The 21850-nt window shown below is 47.5% G+C and overlaps 1 protein-coding gene across 3 annotated transcripts in view; it reads right to left on the bottom strand.

The window, feature by feature from the left end:
* Window positions 1-4963: 4963 nt before the first annotated feature.
* ACER1 (alkaline ceramidase 1) overlaps window positions 4964-21850 on the bottom strand; it is a gene marked incomplete at its 5' end in the record, with an annotated part of 55184 nt that continues 38297 nt past the window's right edge. For all 3 annotated transcript variants that reach the window (XM_079771898.1, XM_079771897.1, XM_079771896.1), the window contains 5 exons: window positions 4964-5614; window positions 5904-6041; window positions 10148-10285; window positions 10963-11104; window positions 11186-11300. In XM_079771898.1, coding sequence (XP_079628024.1) covers window positions 5446-5614; window positions 5904-6041; window positions 10148-10285; window positions 10963-11104; window positions 11186-11264 — 666 coding nt within the window. In that variant the 3' untranslated portion in view covers window positions 4964-5445. The remainder of the gene's footprint in view (window positions 5615-5903; window positions 6042-10147; window positions 10286-10962; window positions 11105-11185; window positions 11301-21850) is intronic.

Genomic DNA, 21850 nt, shown 5'->3' with positions numbered 1-21850 from the left:
GTGGTGTCGGTTTCCAGCTCTGGGGAGGGAGCCCCAGGGACACTTTTGTTTCCTGGTCTCGTGCCGCTACTATGTGATGGAATGAGCTCTGAAACCCATTAATTTTCCTATCCTTGATCCGCACTGTGGCAAGCGTAGACAACTGGTTTCTCCCCCTAAGTCTCAGTTTGCACATCTGTAAATTGGGGTCAACAAAAAAAATGGGGACAATCGTAGTATGGCATGATACTAGTTGATGCTAATTTGAAATCGTGCTGCATTAAAATGATCAAGAGGATCTCAATTTAACCCTCCAAAAACAATTTTGAACTTATCTATGATCCTATAAGTTCACAGCTACTTGTAAACTATATTTAGATTGGATATAGACACGTCCCTCCATCTTTTTCACGATCTTGTAAGCCACTTGCCTCTCGGACATTACTAGTATTAGGACTTCTGCCTGCGATTTGGGAAGCCTTGTTCAGTTATTTAAATTCCTTCTTATAATTAAAAATCGGTTTGGGGTTTTGTTTGTTCATTTGTGGGGTTTTTTTCCTTCCACTTCTCATTTAAATGTCAAAGTATTCAGTAGGTGGTATGGCTGGTACTTTGCGCTGAAGAACATGGGAAAAAATCAATAACGTTGGATTGTCATTAAGTCCAGACAAAAACTCTGAAGATCAGATTGCTATCATAATAACACTATACTTTTTAATCTAAGGCAGGGTGAGTGGAATGGAGATCATGCTGAGAAATAAAAGCACTAGCTACTTTAGTGTTGATACAACTTTTAATTGTTTAACATCCTATAACTGGATGTGAATTGATCAGTGGTTCGTTGTGGTCCTTGAACCAGCATGCTCAGCATCACCTGGGAACTTTGTTAGAAACGCCAATTCTGGTCTCCCTATATTTATGGAATCAGAAACTCTGCGTGTGTGGCAACGCCCAGAGGTTTGGTTTAACAAGTTATGCAGATGATTCTGAGACTTACTTAACTTTCAAAACCACTGCTCCAGGTAAAGAGACAAAAATGAGAGGGGTAACAATTTGTCTCTTAAGGAAGCTTGCAATGAAGAACCTTTAAGCTACAATTGTTGCAAAGAGCCACCTTTTTAAAAGTTCAGATGGGGATTCTAAGTTGCAGACTGGGTTAAAAATCACTGAACTCCACTTAAGAACACTTTATGTTGTTACTGTATCTATTTTTATGGTTATTTTTGATCTGTAACAAATGACTTCTTAAAGTGACACAATGTTTCCTATCTACATCTGTGTAAGCAAAGAAAAACATTAAGTAAATAGTAATTTGAGCATATGGCAGAATGCATGATTGATACATGTTATCTCGATGTTACAAATGCCGAAATTGATACATAGAGGGAGCTGTAAGTGGACCCAAGTCCCAAAGCTAGAAAGTAACATTTTGAACGCAGGGAGTCTAGCTTCCTATCACAAACCTACTACTACGTTGTGTCTCTATCGCCCTCTAGCGGTCAGGTTTATTAGCAGCCAGAGAGAGGACTTGGCATTTACTCCCCTTTCACCTTGTAGATGGTTCAGCCCACGGAGAATTTTTTTCTTTTTAAATGCAGCATGTTCCCTGCACCTCTCAGATTCTTGCCAGCCGCAAATGTACTCAGCACAGTTTCCTGCCAGCCACAAATGTACACACAGCCACTCATGGCAATATTAAATATGACCAAGCAGAGCCCAGTGGCTGGTTGGAGACCTACCCCAGATTAACTTCAATTCAGAACAGACCTTAACTGTCACAATGGGGCTTTGGGCCCTTAGCCCATAGGCCACGGAGAGCTGTGAATGGTTTTGGAGCCAACCCAAACTATGTGCAACAAGGTATTTCCCCAGAAAAGGGCAGTACACTAAACATTGCAAATTTTCTCTCTCTTAGTATCATTCCCCCTTTTTCCTGGCAACAATCCCTGATCTGGGGGCTCCTCCCAGGACCAATATGAGCCTGTAAGGCATCTTCGTATGAATATTTTAAAATATTTTTTTATTGATGTCAGAGAGGGAAGGAGAGGTAGAGGGAGAGGGAGAGAGAAACATCAAAGATGACAGAGAATCATTGATTTGCTGCCTTCTGCATGCCCCCAAATGGGGATCAAGCCTGCAACCCAGGCATGTGCCCTGACCAGGAATTGAACCATGACCTCCTGGTTCACAGGTCGATGCTCAACCTCTGGGCCACACAAGCCAGGCTGAGTTTTTAAATTGCAGCCCTTCTAGGAGAATGCCAACTCATGAAAGGGCATAAGGCTTGAGGGAGGGCTTCAGCCCCCACATCCCCCTTTTCAAACAAGAAGGAGGAATGAGGCTCTTACCCTCTCCCCCCGCCCCCCAAATTCTCCTCCTCCTACCACAAGGAAGCATGTGGCCAGTCAAGCACTAGCCAATCAAAGGACTGCATCCCTCTGGCTACCAGGATTGGGGAGTTGGGGGGGAGGGGGGGCAGGATCTAAGACCAGTACAGAGTGGCTCTGGGAGCTTTATTAAATCTTAATTGAGATAAAAATCACGTAACATAAAACTAACCATTAACCATATCGAAGTGTACAATTCAGTGGCATTTAGAACGTTCACAATGTTGTGCAGCCTCCACCTGTATCTAGTTCCAAAGCCTATTCTTCACCCCAAGAGGAAATCCTGTACCTTTTAGCAGTCACTCCCCACTCCCTCCTCTCAGCCCCTGACTACCACTAATCTGCTTTTTGTCTCTATGAATTTGTCTATTTCTGGACATTTCTGGACATATGAATGGAATCATACCATAGGTGGTGTTTTGTGTCTGGCTTCTCTCACTGAGCATATGTTTTCATGGTTTACTCATGATGTAGTTTGTGTCAGCGTTTCACTCCTTTTTATAGCAAAACTAGAGGCCCGATGCACGCAATTCCTGCAAGGGCCTTGGCCCTGGTCCCCGCCTACTGCTGCCACCACCGGGGGCCTCTGCCGCCTCTGCTGCAGCCCCCGCCACTGCAGCTTTGTCCAGAAGGAAGGACGTCCGGAAGGATGTCCAGTCTAATTAGCATATTATGTTTTTATTATTATAAATAGTATTCCATGGTATGATACACCACAGCTGGTTTACCCACTCTTCCATTGTTGGGCCTTTATGTTGCTTTCCACCCTTTGGATCTTATCCATAGTGTTTCTATAAACATTTCTGTACACACATTTGTCTGAATGTCTGTTTTTAAGTCTGTTGGGTACATTATACCTAGGAGTGGAATTGCTGGATCGTATCAAGAGCTGTGACCCTGAGCAAGCTGCTGGCCCTCTTTGAGCCACCTCTATAAAATAAGAATATTCTATTTGAAGTGCTGTGTGGGAGAGGGGATTATTAGATTCAATGAAGTGCATCATGGGCATAGAGCACATGGTAGCGACTCAATAAATATGAGTGGCCCTTTGTCTTTAATGTCCCAATCTCTCCAACGAGTTAGATGGGCTTGCCTCAGCTGCTTTTGGGGTGAGGCACTCCTAGGATCCAGATAGCATGCCTGACACCCATCTTTTGCAGAGAATGTCAAATGGTCCATGGGTATGAAAACCCATTCAGGGCCCCCAGGTTAAGAACCTCTTACTCTGGGCTCTCCTTTGGATACTGAGCTCTGGCAACAGCTTTCTTTCCGTTGCTCCAGTGCGTTCCCACCCCAGGAGTTTCCTCTGCCCAGAATGGCCTTTCCCAGCTCTCACTATGATTGGCTCCTTCTGATCATTGAGATCTCACCTGGCAAGTGCAATGCCCACTCACCTTCCACTTAAAAGGGCTGCTCCGCCACCCCCTGGTTCTCTAGAACATCACTGTGCTCTATCTTTTAGGCAGACCCATCAGTGCCTGGAATTGCCTTGTTGGTGTGTCTTTTTATCTAACACTAGAGGCCCGGTGCACGAAATTTGTGCACGGGGGGGGGGGGGGGGTGGGTCCCTTAGCCTGGCCTGTGGCCTCTTGCAGTCCAGGAGCCCTTGGGGGATGTCCGACTGACAGCTTAGGTCTGCTCCCCACCACCACCGCTGCGCTCACCAGCTGTGAGCCCAGCTTCTGGCTGAGAGGCGCTAGCGCACTGACCACCAGAAGGCAGCTCCTGCATTGAGCGTCTGCCCCCTGGTGGTCAGTGCGCATCATAGCAACCAGTCATTCAACCGTTGGGTCGATATGCATATTAGCCTTTTATTATATAGGATATGTCTCCTCATTAAGGCAGGGACTTTGTATGTCTTTGTTGTCTTGTGTCCCCAGGAACTGGCGTAAGACATAGAGTAGAAAATGTATATTTGTTGAAGAGATAAATGAGTGAATGAATAGGTGGGATGATTGGAAGAATGATGGGATGATTTGGATGGATAAATGAATAGACAAATGGATCGCTAAATATAAATGGGTGGGTTAATGGAGGAGAGGGATAGATAATTAAATAAATGGATGGAAGGATAATAGGGGATGGATGGATGGATGGATGGATGGATAAGTGGATGGATGAATGGATGTTTCAATGATTCAATGGATGATGGATGGATGAATAAATTAAAGGGTGAGTATATGGATAGATGTTTATCAGACTCCATGCTAAGCACTTTACATGCCTTATCTTGTTTTATCCACACAGAAATTTCATGAAGAAAAGAATATTTCCATTTTATAGACAAGCTTCAGACGCAGGAAAAATCACTTCCCCCAGATGATACAAGTAGGAAATGGTGGAGCAGGATTCAAACTTAGGTCTCCTAACTCCAAGCCCTGTGCTCTTAACCACAATGAAATACTACTCCCCTTCTCCCCTTGCTTTGAGAGCCTATACTGGCCACCCCAGCTCCCCTCCGTGCCCCACAGCTCCCAGACTGCCCATCCAGGTGTCCATGTCACTCTGCTGTCAACCAGTGAGATGGCCACACAGTCCATGTGTGAGCGTGTGTGGAGGCCTGCAAGGTCTCTGCACACGTGAGGGTGGGATGAGGTTACCGGAAAACATGTCCATTCTTAGGGATGGCCCCTAAGTACCAAGGACAGTGCCAGGCCAAAGTCAGGTCCAAAGAGTCTGGTCGTGGCTGCCACTATGAGTAAGCGGCATGTGGCCCAAGCCCCAGTAGAGGTCATCCCAGTGGAAGCCATGTTACCATAGCAGCTGGTCATCCAGTCCTTCCAGGTTGTGTGACAACAGGGTGGCCGTGAACACAAGCATGAGGAGGAGATGACGGAGAACAGGGCAGGTCCGGAAGGGGAGCTCTGCCTGGCAGCCCTGCAGGGTCATCAGTCTGCTGCTCAGAGAAGTCTTGATGTCCATCCCCTGCCTTGGAGTGGGGTCATGCAGGGCAAGGAGGATGAGGAAAGGGAGCTGGAGGAAGGAACTGTGTGTGTCTCTCAGACTCGCGATCCAAGCCTCTCTCCTCAAGACACAGGTGAGCTGGCTGGTGGTTGGCGAGTCCAGAGACCGGCAGACTTTAGCAGTTCTTGTGGTCACCACTGATTTCCACGTAGGGCAGCCCCACGGGCCACGTGTCCCGAGGCCAGTAGCGGACTTTGAGGGTCTGGTTTGGCATCTCATACCTGGCGTCCACCAAGGCCATGGTGACCATGCCATAAGGGAAGGTGATGCTGATGAGCAAATGCCTGTGGGAAGCAGGGAGAGGGCAGTGAGAGTGCACAATGTCCCTGTGGCCAGCTGGATGTCCCCAGCCCCACCTGGGTCCTCTCCTGACTTCTCATGGATCCTGATCGTCCAAAGGAACCTTCTGGAACTCACCCCGATTGCAGCCAGTTGCGTGCCCCCCCCCTCCGGCCCAAACACCCAAGACCCAGTATTGGTGCCATCCCTTTAGGTCCCCAGGCTGATGCCCCACGTTCTGATAGCTGAGATTTTTCTGGTTCTGGGGCCCCAGCCCACAGGGTAGGTGCTTACCAGACGCTGTGCATGTAGGTGAAATTAATCTGCTGCCAGAAACTACAAAGGAAGCGGTCAGTGATCCAGCTGGTCAATGCAAAAGCCCACAAAACCACGGAGACCTCAATGAGATGTCGAAGCTCCTTATTACTGGTCCTAGGGAGGGCGGAAGGGAGATGAGAGCCTGACTCCAAGTGGAGTCCGCAGGGGCTGATGGGAAATTCCTCCACCAAGGAGGTGAGGCTGGAAGAGGGAAAGATCCAGGGTGCCAGGGGGAGGGGGCCTCATCTGTGCTTATGACTAACGTTTGCAGAGCACTTACAGGATGTCAAGTGCAGTCAACAAGTCCTTTGGGTAGAAACTTAGTATTCACAACAATGCTAATATTCCCATTTTTGTAGAATGGTGAGAAAACTGAGACCCATGAGATTAAGTTATGCCCCAACACCAAACCACGGTTACTAGGGCAGAGCTGGGGTCTGAACCAAGGTTGTCAGATTGCAGAAATCTTTTTTTTTAAGATATGTTTTTTATTAATTTCAGAGAGAGGAAGAAAGAGAGAGCAATATAAACATCAATGATGAGAGCGAATCATCAATTGGCTGCTTCCTGCACACCCCCTCCTGGGCATCGAGCCCACAACCTGGGCATGTGCCCTGACCGGGAATCAAACCGTGACCTCCTGGTTCATGGGTCGACAATCAACCACTGAGCCACGCCAGCCAGGCAGATTGCAGAATTCTTAACCAACAAGCCTTTCTGTGTTTGTGCGTTTGTGTGTGGGGGTGTGGGGGTGCACATCTGTGAGTCAGTGCTTGAAAATTCTTGTCTGGGTGGCTGTGAGAATGTGTGTGTCCATGAGTGGGAGGGTGATTCTCTGATGGCAATGTCCTGGGACGACTCAAGAACAGAATCTGTTTCCCTGATAGCAGAGCTAACCCAGTGTCCCCAGCAAAGAGCGTACCGGGGGTTGATAAGGCAGAAACTCATTTATGGTTAGAATCACAGGCCCTGCCCACTGGCCTAAAATGAGACCATTTGAACAACAGAAAAAGCATAATGAGTAAGAACTGGTGAGATCTGAATAAAGTCCATGTCTCAATAACAGTATTGTCCCATTGTCAATGTCCTCCTTTGGAATTTGTACTGAGGTCACATAAGATGCTGCCACTGGTGGGGTGGGGGGAGTCAGGGGGGAGGGTAAGGACAGGGGGGCCTGGAGGAAGCTGGAGGAAGGTACATAGGACTCTGTACTGTTTTTGCAACTCACTATGAGTCCATATTATTTCAAAATAAAAAGTAAAAAAAGTACTACAGTGACCCAAATGGGTTAAAACACTTCAGAAATGTAAACATCCTTGACTTCATAACAACAAAACTTAGAAACAAAACCAACTGCGTTGGGCCCTACTAGAGACTTAGGGCTAAGGCACGAATCACCACTCTGATAAATAATGGGAAAGGATCAGTGGTCTCTCCTGTCTTCTCTGTTCAAACTCTCTGTCTCAAGGTTGATTCGTGAAAGTCTTTGATGAAAGAACTCCAGCTACTCAATGCAGAGGGAATAATAGAATCTGCAAACCACCCTTTTGCACCCCCTGATGAGATCATGGATGGAGACAGGGGCATCAGTGGCTGCCGAAGTCATTGGGTGACAGGTCAGTGGAAAACGTTCTAATACAGGTGGCATCATCCGAATCCGCTGATCCACCTTAAAGCGCTAAATGTGCGGCACCCACTCACTCGGCAGTCCTAATGGGAGGGAACCGGGAGCACCCAGCATTGCACATGAAATACCCTGGCCTAAAAAATGTAAACCTGAGCCCTGAGTGGGAGCTCAGTTGGTTAGAGCATCATCCCAATGGCTGAGATTGTGGGTTCAATCCCGGTCAGGGCACATACAAGAACCAACCAATGGCCCTAGCTGGTGTGGCTCAATTGGTTGGGTGTCGTCCCATGCACAGGGCACATGCCTGAATTACAGGCTCGATCCCAGGTAGTGGATGTGCAGGAGGCAGCTGATCGATATTTCACTCCCACATCGATCTCTCTCTCTCTCTCTCTCTCTCTCTCTCTCTCTCCCTCTCTCTCTCCCTTCCTCTCTCTCTAAAAATCAATAAAAAATCTATTTTTAAAAAAGAATCAACCAATGAATGAATAAATAAGTGGAACAACAAATAAATGTTTTTCTCTCTCTCCCTAAAATCAATAAATAAAAAATTTAAACCTAAATCTAGATCTAACTATTAATTTGCAGGAAATGCAAAAAATAAAGAAACACATTGAAAGATGCCATAGGAAGCAGTCAAATCCAGAATGTGGGATGTTCTAGAGCAGGGGTCCTCAAACTTTTTAAACAGGGGGCCAGTTCACTGTCCCTCAGACCGTTGGAGGGCCGGACTATAGTTTAAAAAAAAAACTATGAACAAATTCCTATGCACACTGCACATGTCTTATTTTGAAGTAAAAAAACAAAACGGCAAAAACACCCGCATGTGGCCCACGGGCCATAGTTTGAGGACGCCTGTTCTATAGGCAAATGACCGAGGGGTGCTATTAATAGACATGAGCAAAGGGAGAAGGGGGGATGATATGAAATAAAGACCGAAGAGACTGGTTTGGATCCTGACTTAACTAAGACCAGGCGTAAGAAGCATCTTTGAGAAACTGAGCAGACGTCGATGAGCACTGGGTACTGGATACTATTTTAAGGAAGTCTCATTAACTTTGTTAGAAGTGTGTGTGCCATATCTTCCGTTTGTCCCTGTAGAATTTCCCCACCCTCTTCACTCTGCCCATGACCTGGGGGCAGGAGGGGGCAGTGCTGGGTTGTGTGCACCAAATCCAGAGTTCCCTTCTCTTTGGGCTTCCCGCTGGGGTGGCCCACAGGGAGCCCCAGCAAGAAACCAAAGGGTGCGGGAGGGTACTGTTGGGTTTGCTTTCAGAGCTCCCTCTCTGTGGGGTGGGCTCAGGCTGGCTGCAACCGGCACCTGGAAGTCACAGCTCTTGCCAAGGAGACCTTGTGGGCTCTCTCCTTCCAGATTCTTGCGATCAGCCCCTCCCATGACCCCTCGCCCCAGATCTCCTGATGGTCATAGAATCTCACTCTTATTAGCACAGGGGTTTTAAATGATTCCCAGTGATTTTCCTACACCTTGCCCTCTCCTTTGTAAATTACCCTTTCATTCAAATCTCAAATGGCCCCATTTGAGAGTTCCTCCTCTGTCCTAGTAAGACATAGTATGGTGTGAAACAGTAAGAATTCTTGCCCAGCCGATGTGGCTCAGTGGTTGAGCGTCAACCTATGAAACAGGAGGTCATGGTTCCACTCCTAGTCAGGGCACATGCAGGGGTTGCGGGCTCAATCCCCAGTAGAGGGTGTGCAGGAAGTAGCCGGTGGATGATTCTCTCTCATCATTGATGTTTCTATCTCTTCCTCTCCCTTCTTTTCTGAAATCAATAAAAATACATTTTTTTAAAAAGTAATAATTCTTTTTTGGGAGAGTGAAATCCTGAAAAATCAATGAGTGCCCTGATGTGAAATCTGAGGGGGACTATATAACACAGGGTGGCAAAATGTTGATGGTTGTTGGGCTGGCTTGTGGGCACATGGAGGTTTATGGAGCCACACTCCCCAGTTACATACTAGCGCATGTTGAGGGGCTCATAAGGAAAAAGGACAAGCTCTGCAGTCAGCAGCCTTAGGTTCAAATCCTGGCCCTGCCCCTTGTTTGTGGGTGAGCCTGAGCATGGAGTCAGCAAGAACTCAGTGCCTGGCCCTGGGTGGTGCTGCTCAGTGGCTAGAATGTCATCTCAAACACCAAGGAGTCATGGGTTCAATTCCTGGTCAAGGGCATGTATCTGGGTTGCAGGTTCAGGGTGAGTATGGGAGGCAACAATTTATGTGTCTCTCTCACAGATGTTTCTTTCTCCTCCCTCCCTCCCTCCCTCCCTCCCTCCCTCCCTCCCTCCCTCCCTTTCACTCTGTTTAAAAATTAATGGAAAGGGTGGGTGGGGCCAATGGTAAGATATGTACACATATAATACCTTAATAAAAAAATTGAAGAAAAAAATTAATGGAAAAAATATCCTTGGGTAAGGATTAACCAAACAAACAGGAAAAGAACTCCATGTCTTTTAAGTGTGTGTGTGTGGTGGTGAGGAGTGGGGGGGGGGGGGAGGAGGGAATGGATGAGGGGGGAGAGGGTGGCCCTGGAAGGGGATGGGAGCCACCCTCCTGGGGGCCTGCAGTTACCACCCACTTCTTGTATTCCTGGAACACGATGTAGAGGATATGCAGGGCGATGCTGTTGAGGGCATATGCGTTCACCGTAGGCCTCAGGAAGGACAGGAAGGTACTGACCATGGTGGCGATGACAATCAGGCAGATAAACTGGGGCCTGGAGGGAGAAGAGCTCAGCTGTGGGGTCCCTCCTTGGGAGGGATTGGGCAGGTCACATGGAGATCTTGTGGCAGAGGTGGGTGAGGAAAGGGAAGGGGTTCCAAGGAGCCCAACTGGGCTCAGAGAAAGGTCTTGGCGCTCCCAGGTGGGCTCAGCAGAGGAGCTCAGGGCCCAGGTGAGGTCAGGCAAGAAATTCAGGGAGGGCCCAGGTGGGATTACGGAAAGAAATGCAGGGTCCCAGAAGCTATCACTTGAGGAGTCTTAGAAGGCTCAGAAGAGTCAATTAGGGTCAGGAGAGCATTTCAGAGGGGTCTCAGGTCAAGAGGGGGGCCTAGGAGGATCATATATAACATTTCAGGGAACCCAGTTGATAGACTCAGGGGATAGTTCCCAGTGTCCCAGGTAAGCTTAGGGATGGTTCCTAAGACCCCCCAGCCCCCAGGTGAGCTCAGATAGAGTCTAGGGATGGTCCCAGGCTATCTGGGGAGGAATTGTAGGAGTTCCAAGTACACTTAGAGGGGTGGCTTGGGAGCCCAGTTAAGTCAGGTAGGGTCAGGACAAAGTTCTGGTGTAGCCAGGGGAGGGATGTTGAGGGCCACCACGGGGCTCAGGGAGGGGACACAAAAGCCCAGGTGGGCTCTAACGGAATCACCAGAGGGCCAATCGCCATCCCACCTGTTTTCCCCGAGGAAGGTGGGAAAGTAGCAGCGGGGCATCCATATGCTGTAGCCACCAGCCAGCAACCACAGGATGGAGATCTCGTCCAGCAGTTGGCCCAGGAAGCTGAGCGTCATGTGGAAGTACATGGAGAACAGGCCTGGAGCAAGAGACAAAGGCAGGTGGTCAGGGAGGTGTTCCTTCCCACGCCCCTTGCCCCACGGTCACAGGCCCCACCTACCTATGATCATGAAGAGGACACAGAGGGCATAAATGGAGCGGGAGCGTTTCTGGGCATAAGGGTGCATCAGGAACATCATGAGAGGCCCAAAGATGAAGAAGGTGACATTGCTGAACTGGAGAAGAGGAGGGCATGAGGAGAGGGTGTCAGACAAGGGAGGCATAGGAGGCCTGGCCCCTATGTCAAAACCCTCAGTCATTAGCCAGTTGGTCACCTATCTCCTTTCAGGCAATGAATCAACCCAGAGTTTGTCAAGTCTTTCGGTTCATCTTTACAGTCAACGCGTCATCAGCAGATCCATAACTCCATCCATTATCCTATGGATTCATTTGTTTATTCAATGGGTGTGGCAAAGACTATCTACTAACACTCTACCTACATTCTCCCCCTTTTCCTTATAAAAATAGTATCCCAAGTTTTAGCTAGGCACACAGCTACTCAGCTAAAGACTACATTTCCCAGTCTTCCTTGCAATACACGGTGCCCTTGTGACCTGGTGTGGCAAATGGGATAGGAATGTAAATGAATCTATTACTTTCAGGTCAGTCCTTAATAAGCAGCGTAAGGCTTGCATTCTACTTCTTGTGGACCAAAATGCATCTGAACCTGTGTCTTAAGTTATGTGTACCCCCTTTCTTCCTTGCTAAATAAACCTGAATTATGTTCAAGCATCTGAAGGACAAGCTTTCAGGGAAGCAGGATTTGGCCCCAAGGTATGGATCACTCCCTTTGCCTGCCAATGGTATTTATTGAGGAATAAATGTGTGATATAATTCTGGCCATGAAACATGATGGAAGTTCCGATGAGGGACTTCTGGGGAAATTCTCTTTACTGAAATCAGGCCCAGGGAAAAGGACTTTGGACATTATTGTGATGTTTAAGATGTGGCAGCTCCTTTGCAACCATGAGGAAACTAGGCTGAAAGCAAAAACAGGTACTTGAGAATAGTAGTTCTCAAACTTTTTGGTCTCAAGACCCTCTTACATTCTTAAACATTCTTAAGGACCTCAAAGACCTTCTGTGTATGGGAGTTACATCTATCAAGACTGACTATATTAGAAATTGAATCCAAGAACATTTCAAAATATCTTACTACACAAGCATACATTCCCTTGGCCATCAGAGAGATGATTCCATCACACATCATGTGGCCACTGAAAGATTCCATTGTATCCTTGTGAGATAATCAAAGTGAAAAAAAAGCAAATAATATCTCCACATTATTATGAAAGTAATTTAGACCTCAAGGAATTTCTGAAAGGGAGTACAGGACCCCCAGGGAGTCCCTGGACAATATTTTGAGAAACACTTCTCTTGGGATATCAGAGCAGAAAGATGAAAAGATCCAAGAAGCTTGATGATGTTGAGTTGCTGAGTTAAGCTATTCCAGAACCATTTACATCAGAACTTCTATTTAAATAATAAGAAGATATTGTTCTTTCTGTTTAAGCTGTTTTTAATTGGGTGTTTCATTTGAAACCAAAGCTTTCCAGTTCATGGGCTTTAGGATCGAAGTGACATGGAATTGGATCCATGCTACCTCACTAACTGTGGGACCTTGAGAAGGCAACTTCAATGCCCTTTATCTCTACATTTGTGACATATGCATAATGTCATCTGCCTCTTCACGCTGTTGATCCAAATGCCCCCACTAGCCTATGAGTATAATTAAGGTCACAAGAATATTTGCACCGGAATTTCAATGGCTCAAAAATCCCTAAGTCTGACACAGGACTTCAAAAGTCTCCCCCAGGTAGACTGGGGCCACGGTGAGTATCTCACATGAGCTCAGAAACAAGTGTTCTTGTGGTTTTCTTGACCCGCCAATTTGAGGTCAGCCATCTAGCTTGCTCAATTACACCCTTGCCTGCCTGATAAACTCTTACTCTTGTAAAGGTCTTCTCCATTGTCTGTGTCCTATCTTAGTGAAGGAGCTGTGCCCTGTCAACTAGGGTGCTCTGTTATTTTTTCAGAACTCTGGTCTTAAGGATGATGACTCAAGAATAGAGCACAGTGGTGGGTGAGGGAACTCATTCACCTGCTACAATGTCACCATCTATGAGCCTGGGGCCTCGGAGCCTCTAAAGGTTCCCAAGGGAGGCGTCCTCCTGATTCCAGGGAAGCCCACGGCTCTCCTTGGGTCATGGTGGAGCCAGTACAAAGGTCACGGGTGGAGGATCCAGTGTTGGCAAACTGGTTTCCAAGCCCTTGGTCCCACCCACATGCTTGTTTTCGATGCCAAGGTCTCCTGTGCCTATCAATGGACAAGGTCCAACACACCTCTGGGACAGACACTGGTTCACAATGGCTACCCTAGAACAGATACACACTTGCCCTGTCTGTATCATGAGATCCCGCCCCACTGCAGTAGACCCCTATCCCAAACAGGGCCAATCAGATGTTCTCTTTTGGGAATTTAAAACCTGAGGCAGACACAGAGCCTGGGAGTTACCAAAATTGAGTCACACAGTTGACAACTCTAGCAAGGCCTTTGGGATATTGTCATGATGTTTAAGATATGGAAGCCATCTTGCTACCAGGAGGAGATGAGGCTGAGAATAAAAACAAACACGCAAGGGCAGTATTTCCCCTTCTGCTGAATCCTTCATTTTCTAAAGTATCTCCCATTTTCTAAAATATCTCAGTATTTTTCGCATGCATTCTCTCTTTTTTGTTTGTTTGTTTGATTCTTTGGTTTTGTTTTTTGCTTAAGCCAGCTTTCTATTGCTTGCATCCAACAAAACTATCACCATTAGCATATTAGCTAGGCTTCTTTGGTAGCAAGCAACAGAAAATGACTCTGGTAAACTTACATTATAAATATTACATGTGTGTGGGTGTGGGGTGTATAGTTACCTACTTAATTGATTAATTTATTCATTTATTATGTGGAGCTCCTTAATCAAAGGAATTGCAGAGACAAGAAAAACCAGAAACCAGAATAGCTCTGACCCTTGAATGGACAATTTCTTCAGGGGGCAACTTTGGGCATGAATGAAAACAACTATGTTCATTCCTTATGTCCAAGCCCAAGATTCAAATTCTGGAGAGTGTAACCCGGGCCACATCCCACCCTTGGCCAGAGGAGAGGGAGAACCTTGATTGACCACCCATCGAAACCATAACCAGTAGCAGGGGGAGCAGCTTGTCTAAGGGAAAATGGGGCCATGAATATCAAATGGGAAATTTTAAAGCCTCCATTTAAAATACATCTGACATTTATGTTTCTCTCTCACAGCGATGTTTCTCTCTCCCTTCTCCCCCTCCTCCTCCTCCCCCTCCTCCCCCTCCTCCTCCTCCTCCTTCTTCTTCTTCTTCCCTCCCTCCCTCTCTCTCTAAGATCAATTAAAAATAAAATACATCTGTCACTTTAAACTCTAAATAAAAATAAAATAAATAAAACACCTCTGTGACTCCCATAATTAAAATCCAAGCTTTTAAACTTGGCTTATAAACTCTCTCCACTACTCATTTATTTGCTCCACCTTCAACTTTATAATCCTGGTGAAGGAATAACTCAGTTCCTTTGAATGAGCCATACTTACTCTTACCTCTTACCTCCAGGAGTTTGCATGTGCTGTTCCCACTGCCTGGAACACTTTGCTCTCCACTCACCACCGCCCCCTTGCCAGGCCAACTTCTACTTCATCTGTCACCTGGGTATCACTTCCTCCTAAAGACTTCCCACTCCCTCAAGGCAGGGTTAGGTGGCCTTCCTTTGTACCCATTGCTGTCCCACATCCTGACACTTGTCCAGCTGCCCTGGAGCTGTCTGGCTCTTCTGCTAAACCTGGCTTTGATTACACAGGCTGTGTCTTCTCCATTCCCCATTGTAACCTCAGGAGAAACACAGAATATAGTAGGTACTCAATCAGTATTTCTTGTTGACCAGACCTCAAAATAGATTCAGGTGGACCACCCATCATATGCATGAAAACACTTGACAGAGGGTCCTGCATCTAGAAAGTTCTGGGTAGAAGGCGCTAGGACTGTTACTTTCTCATCTTTTGACCACACACCTTTGTAGAGAGTGTTTTGAATCCTTGCACACACTCCAAAGTCCAGCATTCTAGTTCTTGTTTGGCAATGAGAAAACCGCATCTCAGTGACTTCCCTGAGGATGCACAGCTCCAGAAGACTCTGAAACTTGCTTAGCCCCTGCCTTGGAAGACAAGAAGACTAGACAGGCGGTAGTGATATAGAGGGGGCTCCCTGATATAGAGGGGGCTCCCCTGCTTTAAGAAATAGCAAGGGCCGTGCTATTGTTGTGGTGGTGGGAAATGATAATGACGAGTTTATTAGTGGTCTAGCTGCTCCACACTCAGAGGCCGGCAGAGCTGAGACAGGAGCTTTAAATGATGCCCAGTGTGCAGCATGAGGGCGGAGCCTCTGACTAATGAGCGACAGCTGGCTCTGGAACCTCTGATAGCATCGGAGAAGATGCCAGGGTCTCCTCCCTGCCCTCTGGGGCTGGGCCTCCATGTTTCCCAACCACTGGCCCCACCCAGACTCGGCAAGGCTGGAGAGGCACCAATCTGGGATTGTGTCCAGGGCCAGCCCGCCCTCAGCTCTGGGCACACCTGAGGTGAACTCCCTGGGTCCCAGCCCCAGCAGATGCTTTCTCATTCATTCATTCATTCATTCATTCATTCATTTGCTCAACAACCATTCCTTCAGTACCTACTATGTGCTCAAGGACCTTAGCAGTATCTGAAAACAAAGTCCCTGCCTTTACGATGGGTATCCAGTCAGGGTTTGAAGGACATTCTGTGCTCCAACTTCCTCCTCTACCTCTGAGTGCCGCAGTGAGGATTAAGGAGCCGAATGCCACGGGAATTTGGCTGTTTTGTTCACTGCTTTGACGCCCCTCCTCCTACCCCCCAGTGTCTAGAATAGTGCCTGGCACACCCAGTAGGTGCTCAGTAAATTTTTGTAGATGATAATTGTGGGAACCTCAATCACAGTACGCCGGATGGTCAAGGCCAATTTGCCAAAGGCAATAACACAGCAGTTTTACTGTACGCACTGCACAGGCACACCTTTCTATAACCCAAATATGGATATCATTCTTTGGCAAGGAGCCTCTTTTGTCTAAGTTGGTATAAAAACGTATTGTTGACCAGCCGGTACGTGGCTGCTTTATAGGGCTACTCTGAAGAACTGTTTTCTCTGATGGCTCCTTGGTTAGCAATGGCTACTTGGTCTACACTCTCCCCGCCGCAAGTTTGACATGCTTGATCTCTCCTATATGCCTATGACTACTCGTATCTTCTTCCAATACCCGGTGTACATGGGGGTACAGCCCCTAGCAGAGAAGGAGCTATACTTCGATAATAATGCATGCCAAGATACATGTGAATAACACCTACATGTGCCTGGCACGGGTGCTGTAAAGGTTGTGCACAATGTGTTGCTGTTATTCTAGCGTGTTTGCCTTTTTATTGCCCAGGCCCCAGCAGGGTGTCTGGTGAATAGATGTGGCCGGTTACCTTAGGCGTGGAAGAAGGAAGGAGAGGGGAAGAAAGAAGTGGGAGAATAAGGGAGGGAGAAGGAGAGGAAGGAAAGGAAGAGAAGGAGGAAGGGAGAGCTTGACCTGAATGACTCCCTGCCTCAGCATCAGGAAAAGGTAGAGGGGGAACCCCTTTCTCATTTACCCCAACCACCCTGGGCTGAGCCCGCAGCCCCCACAACCAGCCTGCCCTCCCTGCAACCCCACTAACAGCTTCTCTGCACATCACTGTTTCCCTGGAGGAGTCCATGATTCATTCTTACCACCTTCATTGTCTGTGCCACACACACACTGGACTGTGACTTCTGTGAGGACAAGAAACACGTTTTATCCTCAGCTGTGTCCCCAACACCCTCGCACCCTGGGCACCCCATAGACACTCAAGAAAAGTTTGTTGAATCAATCAAATCAATGAACATGGCCAAGACCGCCCACTTGTCCTAATCTGCCACAGCCAGACTCCCACCACCCGCACCTGGTACTGTCACCTGTCCAGGACCCTGTCTACATCCATCTACCAGGTACGCACAAATGTTGGTGCTGGGTGGGGCTGGAGCAATAGCACCAGCCAAGCCACAATCCCTCCCAGCATGGGACCTACTCTCAGGAATTCAGATGCACACAATTAACTGTTAATGACTCAGTAACTGGGTGGCCTCACAGAGCTGTAGTTAAGTGAGAGGACTCTGGGACCAGGTGGCCTGGGTTTCACAATGGAACTTCTAGCATTTGCAACTTTCGTGCACTGGCAATTCATGCTGTGCAACCCTGGGATGGAAACATAACCTTTCCGAGCCTTTATTTACCCATCTGCCAAGTGGGAGACTAAGCCTGCCTGCTTCATAGAATTATGACGATTAAATAGAATTAATAAACATCAGCGCAGGCTGGGTGGCTCAGTTGGTTGGAGTATTGTCACATACACCAAAAAAAGGTTGTGTGTTTGATTCCTGCTTGGGGACATACAGGAGGCAACTGACCCAGGTTTCTCTTTCACATCAATGTTTCTCTCTTTCTCTCTCTCTAAAAATCATTAAAAACATATCCTTGGGTGAGGATTTAAAAAAAAAAAAATTAAGCCCTAGTCGGTTTTGCTCAGTGGCTAGAGCATTGGCCTGTGGATTTAAGGGTCCCAGGTTTGATTCCAGACAAGGGCACATGCCCGGATTGTGTGCTCGATCCCCAGTAGGGGGCGTGCAGGAGGCATCCGATCCATGCATGATTCTCTCTCATCATTGATGTTTCTATTTCTCTTCCCTCTCCCTTCCTCTCTGAAATCAATAAAAATATATTTTTAAAAAAATTAAGAAACATCAAATATAATTAACACATCAATACTTTTGCATCTCTGCGTTATGTTTACCTGAAACAATAATAGCTTCGATTTACTTAATAATTAGGACGCGCCAGAGACTGTGAGGTTTTTGAATCTCTATTTTTAAATTGAGCTCTTATTCACATACTATCAAGTTCATTCTTTTAAAGTGTAAAGTCAGTGGGTTCTTAGTCTATCCACAAGATTGTTCAACTATTATCACTATCTAATTTCAGAACACTTCATCACCTCCCAAAAGAAGACCCATCCCCATTAGCAGTCACTCCCTCCCCTCCCCAGCCCCTGACACCCACTAACTCACTTCCTGTCCCTGTGGATGTGCCTGTCCTGGACATGTCACATGAATGGAGTCACACACGGTGTGGCCTTTGTGTCTGTCTGGCTTCTCTCTCTGAGCATCGTGTATTCAAGGTCCAACACATTGTACTGAGTGTCAGAGCTACCCCTTTTCATGGCATGGATAGACCACATTGCATTTACCCAAATGTAGCTGATGGACATCTGGGCTGTCTAGTACCTGCTTCCTCCTCTCCATGGCTCCATGAGTTAAGTACCGTTGGCACCCCACAGTCGTCTCTTCTTTGAAGATGTGCTCAGTGAACATTTGCTGAGTAAATGAATGAATGAGTTTTCCTTCCCTAGCACATACCGCCATTCTGTACCCTTGACTTCTGTTTATTGTCTGTCTCCTCCTTCCCCCAGCACCTCAGCCCCAGGAGGGCAGGCAATATTGTCTGCTCTGATCACCGCTGTGTCCCCAGAGCCCAAAACAGTGCCTGGCTCAATCAATTATTGTTGAATGATGAGCAATGTAAGGGGTTGCTGTCCCCTTGAATCAGATCCCTCCCCGAAGGAGGCCAGCAGGGTGGAGATCACAAATGCCTGTTTTTCAGAAGGAGAAAAGAGGTCCAGAGAAATCTATCAAGTCTGGGCCCTGGATGTGTCATGAGCAGGAGTACCAGTTTCGGGTGTGTGATTATTCAATTAATGGCGTCTGTCCTCCCTGAGGGCAGGGACCATGCCCTTGTGGTTTTAAGCAGGGCCTGGCAGACCGGAGGTGCCCGAAATTAATTGCTTTTGCTGTGAACGTTAATGAGGAAAAAGGCAGAGAAGTGGGGATGTGGTTTAGAGCTCATGGGACCTGCTAGTCACAGCCAGCGGCTCAGAGAGGGGGCAAGTCCCCTGCCTGAGTCGCACAGCATTCAGGGAAGACAGGGACTGGAATCACCACATGGCAGAGGCCAGCCTTCCTGCTCTGATCCCCCCTCTCTTTGAGACCCACTCCCACAGTCCTACTCACTCCCACCTCCCTGCCTTTGCCTATGCAGGTCCCTCACCAGCCATGCCATCCCTTCGTTTTATATCCAAGCATCTGAGAGGGAGTTTTCTGGAGATCCCTTCAGAAAGGAGAGGATGAGATTCAGAGCTCCCGAAGCTTAGGCAAGATCCTAAGGACAACTTCAGCAGCACAGCTGCCTCTGGGAGCCGGGAGGCCTTGAAACTTCTTCCCACTTTACTTGAAACTCTCCTAAGATGTCAGCAGCCCCGGAGGAGGCCACATCTGGAGGCCGCCAAACCCAAGCAAGCAGGTGCAAACTGGAGCAGCCTACACCTTGACTTCTCCCCCGGCCCCACCTGCCCCAGCCCCTCCTACACTCCTGACCCGTTCCTGTTACATATACTTTCCGGGCTCTCCTGGCTGTCTGTGCCCCTGCCACCCCCACACCATTGCCTCTCCCATGCCCGAAAGCCACCCCTGGCTCCCCAGTGTCCTCACAACAGAACACACACGCCTCTGCCAGGCCTTCTTGAGTTCGCCCTGGAAACCTCACCAGCCCTTTCTCTCCTCATCCGTGGTCCCTCCCCCACAGGCAGCCTGGGCTCTGGTTCAAGCCACCGCTGTTCTCTCTCACCTCAAGACCTTTTCAGATGCTCCATAGGCTTTGCTCCATATGCCCTGAGAGTATTTACTCATTCTTTTTTTAAAATGTATTTTTATTGATTTCAGAGAGGAAGGAAGAGGGAAAGAAATATAGAAACATCAATGATGAGAGAGAATCATTGATGGGCTGCCTCCTGCATGCTCCCCACTGGGGATCGAGCCCGAGACCCAGGCATGTGCCCTTGACTGGAATCGGACCGTGGCCTCCTGGTTGATAGGTTGATGCTCCACCATTGAGCCACACCGGCCGGGTTCATTCTTTAAGCAATGAGGTTCCCACCCCATTCAACAAGTGGAGGCCTCATACCCACCCTCATGGCTCCCCACCAACTCGATTCTGGCTCCTGTTTCTCCCGTTGCCACAAACTAACCATGGGGCTGGGGGACTCATTTCTAATTCTGAATCTCCCTCCACATCCTGGGACATTGAGTCTCTCTAGGACCCCAGGATCACCCAGCACAGGTTGGTTTAGAGCTGGTTTTTGTTGTTAATCCTCATCCAAGAATATTTTTCCATTGATTTTTTTTTTTTTTATATAGAGAGAGTAGAGGGGAGGGAGGGAGATAGGGAGAGAGATGGAGAGAAACACTGATGTGAGAGAAACACATTAATTGGTTGCCTCCCACATGCACCTGCACTGGGCTGGGGATTGAACCTGCAACCGGTATATGCCCTTGACCGGGAATCGAACCCGCAACATTTTGGTGCTTAGGCCAACGCTCTAATGACTGTGAACACACCGGCTTAGGGTGGATTACAGCATTTTTGTTGAATGAATGAGTGACTCCATCAATGAATACACATACATTTCAAACACTCCAACCCAGTGTTCAAAACGGTCATCTTCATCCCTGCCCATATTCTAGCCACAGAAGCATCCTTTTCCCTTTCCCAAACTGGCCAGCCCCTCTCTTACTTCCAGGACTAGTCCACCCATTTCCTTTCTTCCGTTCTCTTATTCCTGGCTCCTACCCAACTCGGCAAGCTCCTATTCATCTTTCAAAACCCAACTCTTCGGTGCCCTCGTCTCTGAAGCCTCCCACCACCTGGACTGAGTCCTCTGGTGCTTCCTTCTTCCACACCCTGACCCTGGGGGCTGGGCTCTCCCGCACCGCAGGCTCAGAGCTCCTTGCAAGCAGAGCAGCAAGAAAGCAAAAGATTCTTCAGGGATCATTGTTTTCCAACTATGCGTTCTGACTGGTAAGGGGAACAGGATGAAGTCCGTGTGACCACATTTTAAAAAATTTCTGCTGCATATTTTGTCTTGAATTTACATACCTCGCTCAAAAACGTGCTTTCAAACAGTTGCGCAGTGTTTCGGCAGAATGTATTCAGCCCTCCACAGAGGGGTGAACATATTATGGCTCCCTTTTTATTTATCCATTTACTCACTGCAATTACGGTGACTCAGCGATGACTCTGTACATAAATCTCACCACCTAGTGGGGTTGTCTCTTTGGTTAAAGTTCCTAGAGGTACGATGTCGGCATCAAGGGGGTGGGGGCTATTTGGAAATTCATGTCCCAACACAGTTGTCGGTTTCCCACAGGAAGCTGCAGAAGATGAGTGTGCCACGCTCACTAGGAAATAAACTCATTTTTGTGAGAGGCCAAAACCAAAAAATATCTTGTTCTCTATTTGACTGGGGTTTGTTTGTTTGTTTGCTTTTTATGTAACTGTATCAGAGGTTGGAGAACTACAGCCCCTGTGCCAAGTTCAGCCCACTGTCTTGTCTTGTGTGGTTCGATGAACTAGTAATAATACTGACGTTTTTAAAAGGTCAAAAAAATTAAAAGAGTTATATAAAATTCACATTTGGGCATCCACAAATAAACTCTTATTGGCACTTGGCCACACTCACTTGTTGACCTCTGGC

This window comes from Cnephaeus nilssonii (assembly GCF_951640355.1).
Source record: "Cnephaeus nilssonii genome assembly, chromosome: 5".
Lineage (NCBI taxonomy): Eukaryota > Metazoa > Chordata > Mammalia > Chiroptera > Vespertilionidae > Cnephaeus > Cnephaeus nilssonii.
The sequence above is the reverse complement of the archived record's forward strand: the minus strand, read 5'-3'. Positions and strand labels throughout refer to the sequence as shown.